Source organism: Phyllopteryx taeniolatus, chromosome 1 (assembly GCF_024500385.1).
Source record: "Phyllopteryx taeniolatus isolate TA_2022b chromosome 1, UOR_Ptae_1.2, whole genome shotgun sequence".
Taxonomy (NCBI): Eukaryota; Metazoa; Chordata; class Actinopteri; order Syngnathiformes; family Syngnathidae; genus Phyllopteryx; species Phyllopteryx taeniolatus.
In genome coordinates this window covers 16,969,228-16,986,341 of record NC_084502.1, presented here as the reverse complement: position 1 = coordinate 16,986,341, position 17,114 = coordinate 16,969,228, and the positions used below count along the sequence as shown (strand labels likewise).

At 41.2% G+C, this 17,114-nt stretch overlaps 1 protein-coding gene and 1 pseudogene across 6 annotated transcripts in view; both read left to right on the top strand.

Moving 5' to 3' along the window:
• Window positions 1-14,556, top strand: part of LOC133479263 (collagen alpha-1(XVIII) chain-like) — a 30,561-nt gene extending 16,005 nt beyond the window's left edge. For 3 of the 6 annotated variants that reach the window (XM_061776024.1, XM_061776015.1, XM_061775979.1), the window contains exons 3-41: window positions 863-946; window positions 1,020-1,091; window positions 1,195-1,270; window positions 1,749-1,879; window positions 1,961-1,978; window positions 2,084-2,272; window positions 2,355-2,381; window positions 2,469-2,531; window positions 2,614-2,697; window positions 3,030-3,080; window positions 3,371-3,511; window positions 3,634-3,687; window positions 3,761-3,805; window positions 4,607-4,738; window positions 4,885-4,950; window positions 5,030-5,056; window positions 5,167-5,265; window positions 5,401-5,436; window positions 5,513-5,596; window positions 5,737-5,769; window positions 5,852-5,887; window positions 5,975-6,034; window positions 6,718-6,795; window positions 6,891-6,926; window positions 7,038-7,091; window positions 7,570-7,641; window positions 7,720-7,770; window positions 7,915-7,945; window positions 8,027-8,080; window positions 8,164-8,198; window positions 8,287-8,412; window positions 8,898-9,048; window positions 9,136-9,200; window positions 9,628-9,756; window positions 9,836-9,868; window positions 9,949-10,380; window positions 10,471-10,668; window positions 10,989-11,098; window positions 13,587-14,556. In XM_061776024.1, the coding sequence (XP_061632008.1) occupies window positions 863-946; window positions 1,020-1,091; window positions 1,195-1,270; window positions 1,749-1,879; window positions 1,961-1,978; window positions 2,084-2,272; window positions 2,355-2,381; window positions 2,469-2,531; window positions 2,614-2,697; window positions 3,030-3,080; window positions 3,371-3,511; window positions 3,634-3,687; window positions 3,761-3,805; window positions 4,607-4,738; window positions 4,885-4,950; window positions 5,030-5,056; window positions 5,167-5,265; window positions 5,401-5,436; window positions 5,513-5,596; window positions 5,737-5,769; window positions 5,852-5,887; window positions 5,975-6,034; window positions 6,718-6,795; window positions 6,891-6,926; window positions 7,038-7,091; window positions 7,570-7,641; window positions 7,720-7,770; window positions 7,915-7,945; window positions 8,027-8,080; window positions 8,164-8,198; window positions 8,287-8,412; window positions 8,898-9,048; window positions 9,136-9,200; window positions 9,628-9,756; window positions 9,836-9,868; window positions 9,949-10,380; window positions 10,471-10,668; window positions 10,989-11,098; window positions 13,587-13,800 (3,477 nt within the window). In that variant the 3' untranslated portion in view covers window positions 13,801-14,556. The remainder of the gene's footprint in view (window positions 1-862; window positions 947-1,019; window positions 1,092-1,194; window positions 1,271-1,748; window positions 1,880-1,960; window positions 1,979-2,083; window positions 2,273-2,354; window positions 2,382-2,468; window positions 2,532-2,613; window positions 2,698-3,029; window positions 3,081-3,370; window positions 3,512-3,633; window positions 3,688-3,760; window positions 3,806-4,606; window positions 4,739-4,884; window positions 4,951-5,029; window positions 5,057-5,166; window positions 5,266-5,400; window positions 5,437-5,512; window positions 5,597-5,736; window positions 5,770-5,851; window positions 5,888-5,974; window positions 6,035-6,717; window positions 6,796-6,890; window positions 6,927-7,037; window positions 7,092-7,569; window positions 7,642-7,719; window positions 7,771-7,914; window positions 7,946-8,026; window positions 8,081-8,163; window positions 8,199-8,286; window positions 8,413-8,897; window positions 9,049-9,135; window positions 9,201-9,627; window positions 9,757-9,835; window positions 9,869-9,948; window positions 10,381-10,470; window positions 10,669-10,988; window positions 11,099-13,586) is intronic. The other 3 variants (XM_061775988.1, XM_061776006.1, XM_061775997.1) reach the window with 3 other exon arrangements.
• Window positions 14,557-15,346: 790 nt separating this feature from the next.
• Window positions 15,347-17,009, top strand: LOC133465399 (four and a half LIM domains protein 2-like; annotated as a pseudogene).
• The last annotated feature ends 105 nt before the right edge of the window (window positions 17,010-17,114 follow it).

Here is a 17,114-nt window from a genome sequence, read left to right as displayed (position 1 = left end):
CAATAATATCACCTTGCCTTAGTCATAAATGTATATTAACACAAAGTAAAAATATAATTTATTCTAAAGACTGTTTTTTCATTCCTTCTTTTTCACTTCTAACTTCTTTCTTCCTTTTTTCTTCCCTTGATCCCTTTCTTCCCTCCTGACATACCTTCACGTCCTTCTTTTTTCCTTCCTTCCATTACTTTCTGTCTTGCTTCCCGAGACGGGATTCAAACCCAGAACCTAGAACTGCGAGGCAGACGTGTGAACCGCTTGAATAGCTTACTGTCCCCATTTTCCTATGCTTTACATCACTGGTTCCTTTTTAAATTCCTTTTTCCTTGATACCTTTGTTCCCTTCTGCCCTACCTAATTGTCCTTCTTTTCCCTTCCTTACTTCTGTCAGCTTGCCTCTTTCTTTGCTTTCTTTCTATGCTTCCTTCCAAAATACAAAAGCAGCCTATAAAGCGGTTGTCCATCCTACCAGTAACTGTACATGAGAACAAAAAAGACATTTACCCACTTGAAACAAAGAAATGTCGCCATACGGGACTCCACGATGGACCTAGTATGACATCACATGGTCATGTCACACAAAAACCTTTGGTTTGAACGTAAAAATGCTGTTGCATTTAATTCGGTTCGAAGGGAGACACATTTGCTTTGCTTTTTATTGGAAACTCCAATTTGTTTTGATAAAACTAATGTAAAATGCACTTCAGATGAATGGCACAATTGTTTCACTTTTTCTATCTATCAATCTATCTATCTATCAAAGAGTGAGAGTTACTTCTTCCCAATTAATCCTGAGTAGTGTTATATTATCATTAATTATTGCCTACACGTGGGCTCATACAGTATATTTGTCTGTCTTTAGGGTGAAATTGCTGAGCTGAGGCTTGTGGGAAACTCTCGGGCTGCCGAGCGCTTATGTGACGACATCGACGACGACTCCGACGCTGTGAGTATTTGTGCGTTTCCCCCAGGTGAGACTTGACGCCTGAATGCTCAAATGCTACCTGCCTGTCACTCAGGCCTCTGGCGACTTTGGCAGCGGTGAAGGCGTCAGGAGGCAGACGGGAGGCAAAGTAAAGGTCAGCCATTTGGTGAACAATATTGTTTTTTGCTCTACCTTTTGTTATTTGATGCGGAGTAAGTAGTCAAGTAGAAGAATTGATCCGTTTTGAATGCATTATATTCCACCCCCAGACCACACCTGCATCTTTCAGGCCGGTGCCCGAGCCCCCATTGATAGCCTCAAAAGGAGGCAGACTTAAAGAAACAGGTAATTTGAGCTTGGTTGTTCTTGCAGAAGAGATGAATGGTGAAATGGCTCCCTCTGTTGAGATGCTTGCACTGCTTCCATTGTTTAATAAGTGAGTTCTTCGGAGGAATTGCTCAATTATATGACAATTGTTTTTCACGCTATTGTTACCTTATTGAATGGGGAGTAATTATTGATAATATAACACTATTGAGGATTCAGTGGGAAGATGTGAAAAGACAGAGAGACAGACAAAAACAACAGAGAAAAAAACAGCAGATTCAGATGTTGCATGTTGGTATGTGGTAAGTAATTAACATTGTCCAACTATGCCACGGTAATATTTGTAGTACAGTAAAAGTGTGTGAAAAGTTGGAAGTATAGTAATATGGACAATGATAAATTACAATACACCTAATATGTGCAGTGTATGCACTATGCAAATGTTCATTTGCACAATATGTACGCATAATATTACACATTGTCACTCGTCTTTCAGGTTTAAGTGGCGCTAAAGGAGAGAAAGGTGACAGAGGAGAGAAGGGCACCCGAGGGGACAGAGGCCATGCGGGGCCAAAGGGAGACCCTGGTTCAGGCTTTTCCTCACAAGCTGGAGGTGTTGGCCAAAAGGTGGAATGTCACAGTATGCATGTTCGTTATCTGATACACATTTCCACTGATATAACTACATCAAACAATGTGTCTTTTTAGGGAGAAAAGGGAGATAAGGTCTGTGAAATTTGTCCTATGTTCCCTATATTCAATTATTATTTTTTTAAATGGAAGCATAAGAAAAGTGACATAAACATGCTTCTATGAACTCATGATCACCAGGGTAGTACAGCGTTTGGAAGTAAGGGAGAGCGTGGCGCACAGGGCCTCCCAGGTCCCCCCGGGCCTCCTGGAGCTGCAGCCGAGGTCGTCCGGATTGGGGATGGCTCTTTAAAGCAGCAGGTGGCCGGACCACCTGGATCTCAGGGCCGAGATGGATTGCCTGGTCTACCAGGAGCTGATGGAGCGCCTGTAAGAGAATTTCAGAAATATGAGGAATTTCAGCTTTTATTTCTTTATAAATGCAACTCATTGATTGTGAATGCTGTTCTAGGGGGATCCAGGAGAGGATGGGAAAACTGTAAGTGTGTGCACTATGTTTTAATAGACATACTGTATGCACAAAAACTTTGACAGAGTAAATTGTGTTTCATGCGTCTCTTTTCAGGGTCCCGCGGGGCCGCAAGGTTTCCCAGGAACTCCTGGAAGTCCTGGTCCCAAAGGAGAAGAGGTTCAATTATGTTTGAATTATGATTTAACTTTTCTTTGAAATTGTATCAAACAACATTGACATTTTGATCTCTGAACTTCAGGGTGAGCGGGGCGAAGGTCAACCTGGACCCAGAGGTCCCCCAGGGCTTCCAGGACCTCCTGGACCAGGAACTGGAAATCGTCCAGTATGTCACATCCTCTTACTCACTATATCAGTGTTTCCCAACCTTTATTGTAACAAATCTCACTGTAAATCGCCAAACAAAAATCTCACAAAAGTGGATACTCAGGTTAATTATGTACCTTCTGCCATCTAGCAGAAGAAGATTTCATTCTTCTGCCTGTCACTATATGTCACTGGCATCGATAGTTGAACAAAGATACAATAATTTCTTGCGCCACACCAAAACAGCTCTCACAGCACACAAATGTTTCATGGCACAGTGGTTATTTGGGAGTCACTGCACTATTTCACCTTCACAACAGTTTTGCTGTATTTAATTGTTTTCTACCACAGACATTTGTTGACATGGAGGGCTCAGGATTCCCAGAATGGGAGAAGATCCGGGTATGCAGAAACATTGTCAAACTCAGGGTGCACTCACACTAGCCAATTTGTACTATGCTTGGCCACAGTTGACACCTAAAATCTGGTTCTTTTGACTAGTATCCGTTGGAAGAAGTGGGCCTGGGCATGTCACGATTGGTCATGCACAAAGGGGAGGAGGTGGGAGATTACGAGGGGACGGTAACCTTCCCGAAGCACAGTACAATAAAACTGGACTAGTGGGACTGCACCCTAAATCATAGGATCTGGAAGGATTTTGGAATTGATCATCATTGTGGTTTGTTATTCAGGGTCTTGTTGGTCCTCCAGGCCCCCCAGGCCCTCCGGGTCTTCCTGGGGTCCCTGGTACATCAGTTGCACTTGGATCCAATGGTCTAGTTGCCTTTGGACCTCCTGGACCACCTGGAAGGGATGGGGTCCCAGGTCCACCTGTGTGTATCTACCTGTGCTTTGGTTTGAAAACTATCATTCAGAATCAGTTTAGGTTAACATGGCAGGGTAGTGATGTTGAGCTGTACTTTTTCCAGCTGTTTGATTCCGTATGCTGTTTCAGGGTTCTCCTGGGGATCGTGGTCTACCAGGTCAACCTGGGCTCAGAGGAGAAAAGGTTCTATAAGAATAGCAAGCACGTGGTCATTTTCTGTATCATAATATAAACCTATTCCAAATTATCTCCAAAGGGCGACAGTGGTGAGCTCAACTCTCAGGGAAGAGCTGGCGAGAAGGTGGGTTATGTAAACCTGCAGCCCTTTGAAAAAAATCAATAAAGGAATTCCTTTTTGGAAGGTTTATCCTTTGCTAATAATAGTGTCTCTCTGGTGGTTGTGGTTTACTCTCTTTTTCCCATGTTGGTAATTCCATCATGGGACGAATAAATCCATATTTATCGATCTATACTGCACTCAAAAAGTTAGGCATATTGGGCTTTCAGGTGATGAACCTAAAATGCACTTTAACCTTTACATTTTAAACGAATTTGATCTTCTCCAAAGTCCAACTGTTAATTTTTTTAGTACTTTTTGCACCACTTTCTCTTCCTGTTGTTCACACCGGGGGGTTGATCCATGAAATGACAAATAAATGGCCCGGTTCAATTACAATTGATATTGAAACAGTGCTTCTCATTATGCGGTTCACATTTTCACATCATGAGACCAAGACGACACGTGAAGTGGCCACTGAGCTGAGAGTGTCACAGAGTGTTATCAGTAGGTTGCATCATAGATACAGAGAGACTGGAAGAGACACAGAAGGGCATGAAGGTGGACATCCTTGGAAATGTAGTGGTTGAGTCATGGATCAAACACCTCTTGTGAATTTTGCCTTTCAGCAATTTTTGCCGAAAATACTGAAACAATGAATGGCTGGTCATCAAAAGTTTAGAGAAGGTCAAATAAAGTTTACCAGTAAAGGTTATAGTGCATTTTATGTTAATCCTGAAATTTCACCCCAAAGCCAGAAAGCCTTAAATTTTTGTGAGTGTACATGTCTAACAGGATGTGAGTAACACTTGTTGTTTACCCAAGGGTTCTCGTGGTAACCCAGGACTGCCGGGAACACCAGGACAGACTGGGCTAGCAGGGCTTCCAGGTCCCATGGGCCCAGTTGGACCCCCAGGGCAACCAGGGCCACCTGGGCCGCCATACCCCTTTGGCTTTGTGAGTATAGAGTCAACATTCTCACTTTGTTACTTAGATACGCCAACATGAGGTAACTTCATGCAGTCTTATTTTAGAAAAAGAAGTAAAAAGTGACTAACAAATTTAGGAGTGCACTCAACAAGGCAATTCATCCACATGTACAGGCTGACCAGGAAGACTTTGAGGGAAACGGTGGATTACGGAGACTCAGTGGCCCACCAGGACCACAGGTACTGAATCATGCCTAAGCCTTCAGTCGCCTCCCTCAAAAACACCATCAATAAATGTTCATTGTAACATGTTTTCCAGGGTCTTCCAGGTAACTTAGGTCTACCAGTAAGTCGTTTTGGCATCTCTTTTTCTCTCTTGAGTCAATAATAAAGTTGTTTTATGAATTTCTTAATGAGTTCTACAATTCCAACTTCAGTCGTCTGATGGATTTTCAGGGCAGACCAGGTTTACCAGGAACCAATGGCGACAAAGGAGCAGAAGGACCAAGAGGTCCACCTGGAATTCCGGGTCTGGATGGATTTCCAGGACACCTAGTAAGTTGTCAGATGAATTCCATATTTTTGTTCAGATGCTTTAGTCTACATGAGTAAAAATCCACCAAAACAAAAAACTGAGTGAAATCACCAAATATCTGGCTGTTTGTTTGTTTTTTGTTTTTTTAAATTCAGGGGCAGAAGGGAGATGGAGGAGACAAGGGGGAACAAGTAAGTCATCGATATACTGTACTTTGCAACAATCACATAGAGATGTAAAAGTGGCATATGTTGGTTCACATCACAGGGTCTGCCAGGGCGCGACGGTGGGCCAGCTGGTCCTCCAGGGCCTCCGGGACCTCCAGGACGAATCATTTATCGGAATGGGGATGTGAGTCAGTTCAAAGTGTAATCGTATGACAACACATCATTAACCCTCTTGTATCACTTAACCCCCTTACTAACCACCACACCTTTGCTTCATTGTGTTTTCACCTTCATACTCACTAACCCAACCATGTCTTGCTGTAGTCTGACAACCTTTATTGGAGTGAAGGGTTGCAGGTGAGTGGATGCAGCCGTTGTCCGAGAAACAACGTTGCAAGGTCAACAGGCATTCACACCTTTTTCCTTCTGTCTCTGTCAGACGGGAGCAGGAATTCCAGGCCAAGCTGGATTCCCAGTGAGTTAACCTGCAATCACACCAGACTATATCAGATGTAAGAAAACAGAGGTGAGTCCATATGACATGTGTTGTGATTTATTTTAGGGGCCCATCGGACCGAAAGGGGAAAAGGGGGACACAGGTCTGCCAGGATTTGCCCCTAAGGTAAGAAAATCCATCAATTCATAAGTTAGGGCTATTCAGCTTTTGGGTACAATTTTGGGATGGATTTAAATGCTCTATTTACCTTTACAGGGGAACTGAATTTGATCTTCTCTAAACCTTTGAATGCACATCCAACTGTTTGTTTCAGTACATTTTTTCCAGAACTTGCTGCTCTTTAACAAGGACAAGAACGACAAAATTAACAAATCAATAAAAATGGACGTTCACTTTGCCTTTCGGTGACTCTAGTCGCTGTTTTGAAAATCGTTGATGACATTTTGTGATATGCTAAGCTCAGTGGCCACTTTCTGTTTGAAGCCTTCCACTGTTGATCAATTGTTCGGTGTTGTCATGGTCTTATCATGTCAAAATGTGAATAGCATGATGAAGAGGAGTGTTTAAATTCCAATTCTAATTGAACCAAGAAATGTATTGGTCCATCCATGGACCAAACACCTGTTGGGAATTTTTCCGTTCCGCTCCTTGTTAGAGAACTGCATATTGGGCAAAAAGTTCAGAAAAACTGTCCATTTAAAACTTTAGTGAAAGTCAAATGAAGTTCCCCTGTAAAAGGGATCGTGCTTTTTAGGTTCATCATGAAATTTCACTTATAAAAACAATATCCTCAACATTTTGTGAGTTGTGTATACTGTATATAAAATATATACATGTGATGTATTCAGGGTGAAAAAGGAGAGCCTGGTGTCATCATGGGTCCAGATGGGCGGCCTTTGTACCTGGGGGACCTGACAGGGAAACCAGTAACTATGACATCATGTGTTCTTCTTTTACATTCAATACCAACACATTCATAGAGGGCTACATGATGTAAATATTATTGTGTGTCTGTTCACAGGGAGATATAGGACCCCCAGGCCCAGTTGGACCTCCAGTATGTATATATACATATATGTATATATACATACTATACACATTGTTACCTACAGTAATGGCTTTGAATTCTCATGAGTGGCACAAACCTGTATAATCTTTTTTTCGGCAGGGCTCTTATGGTCGTCAAGGTCAAAAAGGAGAAATTGGACTTCCGGGTAGACCAGTGAGTAGTTATTCTGCTTTTAATTGCTTTTTTTTAAATGATCACCAACGTACAGTATCTCACAAAAGAGACACGATTCACATTTTTGTAAAATATTTTATTTGGATCTTTTCACGGAACCACACTGAAGAAGTTACACTTTGCTAGAATATATAGTTAGTCTTGTATTAGAGTGTAAATTCCCATTCCCATCAAAATAACACGAACACAAAGCTCCAAACGGGGGCCAAAATAGCCATTTTCCCCTCCCAGGTGTCATGTGACTCATTAGGATTACAAGGTCTCAGGTAGGAATGGGGAGCTGGTGTATTAAATGTGGTGCTCTCACACTCTGTCAGACTCATCACTGGAAGTTCACTATGACACCTGTCCCTTAAAAAGATACAAGAAAATATTTACAAAAATGTGAGGGGTGTATTTACCTTTGTGAGATACTGTACATACGGTCTGTCACTGTGGAATGTATTTTATTTTGTAGGGTCGACCGGGACTGAACGGCATCCAAGGACAAAAAGGAGAGCCAGGCGGTGGGTCTGGAGCCACATACTATGTGAGTAAATGTTCACAAGGTAATTCGGGAGAAGTGGAACTTTGTCGACTTCCGTAACCACACCATGTTTTGATGTAGGGTCCCCCAGGTCCACCGGGCCCACCTGGACCCCCTGGACCAACATCCAGAGTGAGTCAAGATGTAAAACATTGTTGAAGTTGGAACATTCTTCAATATTCCTCATCTACAGTATACTTATTTTGATTTAAATAGAACGATGTGAGAAATGAAAACATTAAAATCCCTCTCAATGCTATTATTTTGTCATTCTAGGGGTATGATGACTACGCCAGGTATTATCAAGGTGAGTGTGCGACATATTAGCTCGTTGCCTGAAACAATGGTTTCTTTCGATATATCGTCATCGTTCATCATTCTGTCGTAGCTACTAAAGGAGAGAAAGGTGACTCTGGAGCACCAGGTTTACCCGGCCTACCAGGTAAAGCAGCTTCCACTGGACTTCAACAATTTTCTTTGTGTGTTTAGACCAAGTATAAACTAAACATCTTGCTTGGGATTCAGGTGGTGGGTCAGACCGTGACATTTATGCATTAAAGGTAAGCCTCCTCTGTTGACTGTGTCAACACAAAAATGCTTTGACGGTCCACATCAACAATGGGAGTTCCACAATGATTCCGTGTCCAGAATGAGTTGAAGGGTGAAACGGGAGATCCTGGCTCGAAAGGAGAGAAAGGAGAACCAGGTGGGGGATATTACGACCCACGATATGGAGGGAGCGCGATAGGAGTGCCGGGAGTCCCCGGACCTCAAGTGAGATCATGTTACTGTGATGTTAATTACGTCTGAATTAGGAACAATGCTGTCAACATTAAAATACCCGCAGTGGAGCGATAAGATGAAATATTTTTTATCATAAAAACAGAGAAAACAGATGTGCACATCCTCTTCCATCACATTCAAGCTATTAAGTACTAGACAATACATGGCGGTCAGGTAATTCTGATTAACCTCAAATAAAGTATATATGATCTAGTTGGATTTTCGGATGTGCTACAAACTAATCAAAGGGTTCTTTAACAAATTATTAGTTACAGTGTGCACACTTAAGGAACCCAATCTCTGGCTTTGTCTTTATCTCAATTGAATTCTACTGTACAAATTGTCGGATTATTTTGGATAGCAGTTCTGAAATGATTCATATTGATTATTTCTATGGCACAAAAAACCTTATTACAAGGCTTTGTAGACTTAACATCAAATTTACCACTTTACATTAAAATATCATGTCCCACCAGGGCCCCAAAGGGGACTCCATTGCTGGCCCACCGGGTCCCCAAGGGCCAACTGGTCCACCAGGAAGAGGCTATGATGGCCGACCTGGACCACCAGGGCCACCTGGACCCCCTGGTGTCCCTTCCTTCCCTGGACCTCATAGGGGCACACACAGTAAGTTGAATAACAGAAAATACTGTATTTGTCAATTTCATTAGATCAGTGTAGAAGTAATTCTGCCCTTTGCCTCTTGAATAACAGCTATCAGTATTCCTGGACCACCCGGGCCACCTGGAACACCTGGAATACCAGGACACTCTTCCGGGGTGAGAAATTCCAAAAAAGAATTAAACAAAGCCAGGAGTCTGGATGCAATCCCAGAGTCTACAAATTCCTAGGACCCCCTTCTATACTGGTCACTGATGGTGTAGTGGTGCATAGGCCTGACTTCAGTGCAGACAGCGTGGGTTCAGTTGCAGCTCAGTGACACTGTCAATGTGTCTGCGAATGGTATTCCCTCTCTATGTGCCTTGTGACTGACTGATGACAAGTCCAGGGTGTAGTTTGCCTTTTGTCCGAACTCAGCTGGCTCCTTAGTTAATTTCTTTGCTTGATGTGGCTATCAGTGTGAGCCTTCTGAAGAAGTAACATCTTTTCATGCATTAATTTGGTTCCTTGCAAACTCTATCATAGTGATCACAGTTCAAATGGAGACTGAGAAAACAGAGCCTCACTGGCTTAACTTCCGTTCAGGTGACAGTGTTGCAGTCCTATGACATCATGACAGCCACTGCTAGAAGACAACCTGAGGGTTCACTGGTCTACGTCATAGACCGGACAGATCTTTATCTACGAGTCAGAGACGGGGTTCGTCAAGTCCAGGTAAGAACTAGCACTTCGCTTTGAAAAAGAACCAGAGAAACAACTTTTTAATGAACTTGTTCCCGTTAACCTTTTTCAGCTTGGTGGCTATATTCCATTGCCACGTGAGGATGTGAGTGTGCTGCATGTTTTTCCAAAGTTCTATCTCCCAAATATGGTCGCGTGTGAATATATGATGAACACTATTCACAGGCTAATGAGGTTGTAGCAGTGGAGCCCCCACCGGTCGTTCCGTACTCCCCACACCACATCTCCAATGACTCTCACAGTCATGCAGAGAGGCCGGACCAAGTGAATCCGGACAGTTTTTATCAGCCTGACCCACGTCACTCCAGCCAGCTGTACCCTCCATACCAAACAAACCCTGATGGCAGAAACCAAAACCTTCCTGATCCCAGATTATACCACCCTGACACTCGACATACATCTCAGCCAGATCCCCAATACCCTGCCCCAACAGACCCCAGATACCCCAGTTACACAGACCGGGTGAATAACCCAGATGGTCGATACCCAGTCCATCCAGCCCATGAACACCCACCTTACTACGCTGTAACTCCTCAGCGAAGGCCTCCTCCACCTGTGGCCCAGACTCCGCCCCACCATCACACATCAGGGCCAGGGGTAAGAGAAGCTGTGGCTTGTCAGCTGCCACTTGCAGCTGCTCTTATTGTTTTGGACATACAGTAACAGCATGTTTTGGGGTTTCTCCAGCTCCACCTTATCGCCTTGAACCAGCCCCAGAGTGGATCCATGCGGGGCATCCGAGGTGCTGACTTTTTGTGCTTCACTCAGGCTCAAAGCATCGGAATGAAGGGAACATTCCGAGCCTTCTTGTCCTCAAAACTCCAAGATCTCCACAGCATTGTCCGCAAAGCTGACAGAGAACATATGCCTATAGTTAACTTGAAGGTAGATCAAAAACAAAAGTTATATCTATATCTATATCTATCTATCTATCTATCTATCTATCTATCTATCTATCTATCTATCTATCTATCTATCTATCTATCTATCTATCTATCTATCTATCTATCTATCTATCTAGAGAGAGAGAGAGAGAGAGAGAGAGAGAGAGAGAGAGAGAGAGAGAGATAGATATACACAGATATACATAGATATTCAATGACAACTTATGACTTGCTTTGTATATTTCAGTGTGTATTAATCGTGCCTGTGCTTTTTAAACGTTAAACATTTTCCTCCACAAATTGATTGTTTTGTCTCATCAGGATGAGGTTTTGTTTGACAACTGGGATGCCATTTTTAACGATGGCACAATGAAGGAGAATGTCCCTATCTACTCTTTTGATGGTAAAGATGTTCTCCGCGACAGCACATGGTATGTCCAGTCAGCAATATCATACAATTTAACACTTGACGACAAATTTCCTTGATTATAAATAAGAAATACTGACAATTAATCAGCTATCGATTAACCGGTTCAGGGTCACCGGGAAGTTAAATGTCATAATAATTTGGTGTCATTTCATTACATACTTGAAACGTTCTTTTTCCAGGTTGGAATGCTTATAAAATGTACATCAGTGATTTTCAAAAAGAAGAATTTTGATTTTATTTTGTATTTTCTCTCATCCACCCAGTGTCAAAATTATGTATACAGTTGAAATATGTAGATGCATATTTTCACCAAAATCTTTTGATAAAAGGTGCTGAAGGTTCTGAAGTCTTTTAACTTGACAAGGCCAAGCCGCTAGTAATGTCACATTAGTGATCATGAGTGACTGGAGCTGGTAGTTTCTTTTTGCCAACATAAAAATTATTTCTTTGACAGCACTCATTGGCTTCACTTAAAGTAACAACAATTGGAAAGTTCAAGTAACTCTGTGATGTTCTCAGAAGGAGAATAGTTTATTTACATGAGTTGGGAAAGTCTTTTAGAGGCATTTCTCAACGGCTACAGAATCCAAGTTCATCAGTTCAAACAATTTTATAGAAAGTTATATGGATGTTTCACCACTTTGCCATGGTCTGGAAGCAGGCACACTATCACCCTCAGATGTAAGGAAACTGGTTAAGATGTTCAGGAACAACTCATTCACCACTAAGGCTCCTCCCAGCCTGCTATGAATTGGAAACTTCATTGAACCAAGTTTTACATTGACATAGACTGACAGGGCGCTGACCAAGAAAGAAGCTCCTGCTTACCTCAATTTTTGCAGCTGCCCACATGACCGACCCAAATGCCTTCTGGACAAATGTATCATGGTCAGATGAGACAAAGATTAAGCTGCCTGGCCACAATGTCAAAACATATTGTATGTTTGGAGGACTGAGTCTATGTAAGGCTTTTAAACCAAAGAACACTGTACTAGCTGTCAAGCACGGTGTTGGTAGCATCATGCTCTGGCACTGGTTCACTGCACCAAGTGGATGGAGTATGAAGAAAGTGGAATACCTCTAAATTCTTCAAATTCAACTCAAATCAACAGCTAGACAACTGAACCTTGGACAAAACTGGGTGTTCTAACAGGTCAATGATCCAAAACAAATATCAAAATTGGATAAAGCAGATTAATAAACTTCTGAAGTGACCTTCACAAAGCTCCAAACTCAGCACTATTGAACATTTGCAGACTATGCTTAATGGCCAGGTCCGTGACAGGAAACCAGCAAATTTTAATGGGCTAATTCTGCCAGGAAGAGTTCTCAAATATCCAGCTTGAATTACGCTTAAGGCTCGTTGGTGGCTACAAAAAAAAAAACCGCCTGATCCAGGTCAAACATCAACATTTGCTCAGGATATATTTAGCTGTTAGTGGGGGTGTAAGTACAGTAGATACAGTATTTGCTAGTACCTTAACAGAAAATAACTGTAGAATATTACTTGAGTGAAAGTTTAGTATCTTGCATTCGCTGTGCTTACGTATCAAGAGTATTATTCTAATATTAAATGTACTTTACTATTGAAAGTAAAATTACAAGTATTTTAAAAAGCTGATCATTTTGAATTTTGATAAATATATATATTTTTTATTTATTTAGTTTACTTCATTGGTGTACACCAATTAAAGCTCTGCGTGTTGGATAATGAGTGAAGTTAGCTAAGCCATGTTAGCCTGGCCACCACATTCACCGTATGCCGAAACAAGCTCACGATAACTAAAAGAACATTGACATTTTGAATGGATTAATATACAGTATATTTATTTACCTAACCTCAATGTGCTTCTTCAGGTTGGATGGGGAGTTTTTCAATGCCAATATTTCCGTCACTTTAGGTAGATATAAGAAGCATTGCATCCAGTGTAGAAAAGGCATTCCATGAAATACGCACACGGGTGTGTACCGTAATCCTTGTTATGTTATCACTCTCTCGGAGTTCACCATATAGTCGTTTGGGTTGCCATCTGTTGCTGGAGATGCACCAGAGTCAAAAGTTGTCAGATCTCTGCATGGGTAAAATGCGTGACACAATTTCTTGTGATTTAGTTTTTGCAGTAACAAAGGTGGGGAAATATAGTGGCGTAAAAGTATACATTTCATTTAGGTAATGTAGTGATATACATTTTATTTTGAAAATGTAGTGGAGTAAAAGTGAAACTTGCCAGAAATATAAACAATGACGTAAAATACAAAAGTGTGAAAAGTCTAATTAAGGGCAGTAATGAAGTATTTGTACTCTGTTACATTACAGGACTTTAGTTTCTTCTGCGACCTGTTTAGGGACTATTTGGCCAGAATTTCACCAAATGCTGACATGTTTAATTGGTTGAATTCCACTTGATCAACAAATTTCTTAAAGAATGAAATCAATTGTGTAACTGTGATGTTTTATTTTGTGTGTGTGTGTGTGTGTGTGTGTGTAGGCCTGAGAAGATGTTGTGGCACGGCTCTGCCACCAACGGTCAGCGGCAGGTTGACGGTTTCTGTGAGTCATGGCGCATGAGCAACCACATACTAAGCGGCAAGGCGTCCCCGCTGCACAGCGGCAGTCTGCTCCAGCAGACCTCCAGCAGCTGCTCCAGCTCCTACGTAGTGCTGTGCGCGGAGAACAGCTATATTGGCTATGGCAGGAGATAAACACACACATGGGATTGATAGAAACCTGCTTGGGACTATAAACATGGTTCAATTGTTTCCTTGCAAATACATGACTTTTTATTTTTATTTGTTTTTTACGGTGCGACACAAGGTGATCTTATACTGTATGTGAAACAGCAGTTTCATGCGGTTCCGAAGAGAAGATTTCAACGTACAGTTTAAGCAAGGAATTGGATGAACAAATAACTGAACAAGAAAGTCAATTTGTATGACTTAACAATAACAGGGCTTATTTACTTTTTTAAAAATGTTTTTTATTTTTAATAAGCGTGCCTTTTCTTTTTTACTGTTGTCTTTTTACAAAAGAATTCTAAATGTATCCAGCTAAAGTTCAGACATTAGCCAGGTTGACATGATTACAGTTTGCGCACAAAAAAAGAAAAAAAGAAAAAAGATATAACAAAAACACCTGAAAGCTTTTCTCTCTGTCATGGGAACAGTAAATACAGTGCAGTTAGCAACACATTGTAGCCTTTGTCACATACACGTGCGATAACTGCACACTTGCACATAAGACAATCAACCAATAAAAAAAAAAAAAACCTTTGTAAAAAAAAAAAAAAAAGTAATATCTAGTTTGGCACCTAGGTTTCACAAGAGAGAACAGAAGAGCTGCTGTCAAAAAAGTGCTTGGCACGAGAATTGAATGCTCATGACAAATATTTTTTTCATTTGCCACTTATCAAACAGCATTGTTGCTATCATGATATAATTAAAGCCCAATTCTCCAGAAAATGTGATGCAATTATTCTGACTATTTGCCTCAACTCTTGTGCTTCTTTAATGAAAAAAAGAGTTGAAATATGTTTATCAACCACTGGCCTGCCCCCTCCAATCTTATAAAGCAAAGGATCTGTTTGCTCTCGGTCTGCAAGAAGCTGCAGCTGCCAACAGGTATGGCCTCTTCTCGGCTTTTCTCTGCTTTGCTTCACACTGGAGAAAGGGATGAGCACATCCTTTTTGATGAGGTGCAGTATGCAGGTGGGATGTTAGAATTAAAATGACCTCAATATTATCTCTGAGACCTGGGTAAGCTTTAAGATGATTTTATATTCTTTCAAGAAGGAACAACAACTATACAGTAAAAAAACAACATGCACAGTGGTTATTCAAAGAATACTTCTCTGAGCTTCTCGTTCATATATTTCTAAGTCGCAACTATTATCTTCACTAAACATGGATTGTGCTCTTACTGACCATTTGTCTTCTCGTAGCCTAGGATGTTGATCCCGTCTGACTTTGTCATCCTCTGATTTGATCAAACAGGACATAGGCCCCAATCCCAAACATGTACTCCTCAATAGGTCATGTCAGCAATATGAAGCATACAGTTATCTATGATTGTATAAATTTTCCATCATGGGGCCAAACAATTAAGAAGTGACTTCTTTTTTACACATAATTTTGTTACCTTGCTTCTAATTGTCCCATTTCCTGTTCATGTCAATAATGACAATTGAAATGAAAGAAGTCGTAGTTATAGCTTCACTGCTTTGCTGAAATCTTAATTAACATTTCCATGAAGATGGCTGAGCCTCGCAAATGTAGCGAGTGTCAAGTGTCCCTTTATGGGCAGAAATTTATCCTGAAGGCAGAAATCCCACACTGCATAAAATGCTACGAGACACTGTGCTGTAACAACTGCATCGCATGCATCCAGCTCATTGGCTGCACAAGTAAGGTAAGTTTCCCACCGTGTACATGACTTCAGCACCAACTGCTTACCTGTCCCCCTCGATCAGGATGTGTCATTCAAAGGCCAACACTGGCATAGTGAATGCTTCCTCTGCAAAAGATGCAACCAGTCTCTGGTGGGGCAGCCTTTTGCCACCAGGGATGACGTGCTGATGTGCTCAGATTGCTACAGCAACGAGTTCTCAGCAAAGTGCAATGCATGCCTGAATAATATTATGCCAGGTAAATGAGGCCTCTTTACTTTTTTTTCTTTTCTTTTTTAAAGCAACAAATATCAATAAGCTTGCAATTTAGAATTTTTTGGGGGGCACTTATAACAAAAGTCAATACCAAACGATTGAGATGTCACCGGATGGTGAACAGAAATACAGCTTTATAATGGCAAAAACAGGAGGAACATTTTCTTTTTTTCCAAGTAATACACAGCTCAAAGGTTTGGGGACATCACTATATTTTTTCATTGTTTTTTCCCCCCCAATTGATTAAAATATTGCAGAAAATATGAAATATTAAAAAGTGACTTTTATCTTCATCTCTCTTGTGTAGGGTGCAATAACACCTTTATTTAAGTTCTACAGTAACAAAATGTGTTATAAATGTTCAATTGTTCCTTTAAAACATGCTCTACCGGATGCTTGGGCTGAAATCTATGGGAAAAGCATCTATGGTCCTTTAAATGGGGTATTTGCTTCCTTTAATGTGCTCTACTGATTGGTATTATATATTCATTGCGTGTTACAAACCATTTCCTCGAAGGCTCTAAGAAGATGGAGCATATGGGCAGCAGTTGGCATGAGTGTTGCTTCACTTGCAAAAGTTGCCAGCAGCTCATCGGCACCAGGAGCTTCATCCAGAAGGATGCCAACAACTACTGTCTGCGCTGCTATGAGAAGCACTTTGCTCTGCAATGCATCCACTGTAAGAAGGTAGGACGCATCACGACTTATATGCCAATTACAGCGGTACCTCAACTTACCAGTGCCCCAACTTACGATTTTTTTTAAGTTATGAGCCTATGCTTGGTCAATTTTCTTTTATTTTTTTGGTTTGTGTTTCGAGCCAAATTTTCAGTTACAAGTGAGTTTCGAAGTATCGAAGGACAAAATCTGCTGCTGCCTTCTGTTTGATTTTTTAACTATTATTATTTTATTTTATAGGAACCAGTCTTGTGTTGAATTGTTTGTATATGTTCAGTAAAGTTCTTAAAAAAAAAAAAAAGCTTCAGATACGTTTCCGCTCAGCTGACCCCCAATATGTGGTAGTGTCTTTAAAAAAGTTGAACGTTTCAACAACTGAATGAACTTGTCCACTTTGTGGTGTGGTAATCTATCAGCCAATCATCATGGGAGGGGTCAACATCCACGACAAGCCCTGGCATAAAGAATGCTTTTGTTTGCACTGGATGCAAGCAACAAACACAAGCCATAAGTCTTCTACCCTCATATTTGCATTTATTAGTGTGTGCCATTGCTTTCTTTCACATTAAGGCCTGATGACTTGACATGCATGCATCGACAGAGGTCAATATAAAAAGACGTGTTTTGTTGCAAGTTCCCTTTTAGATTATAATCAGGATATTTATTATGTTCTCTGAAATT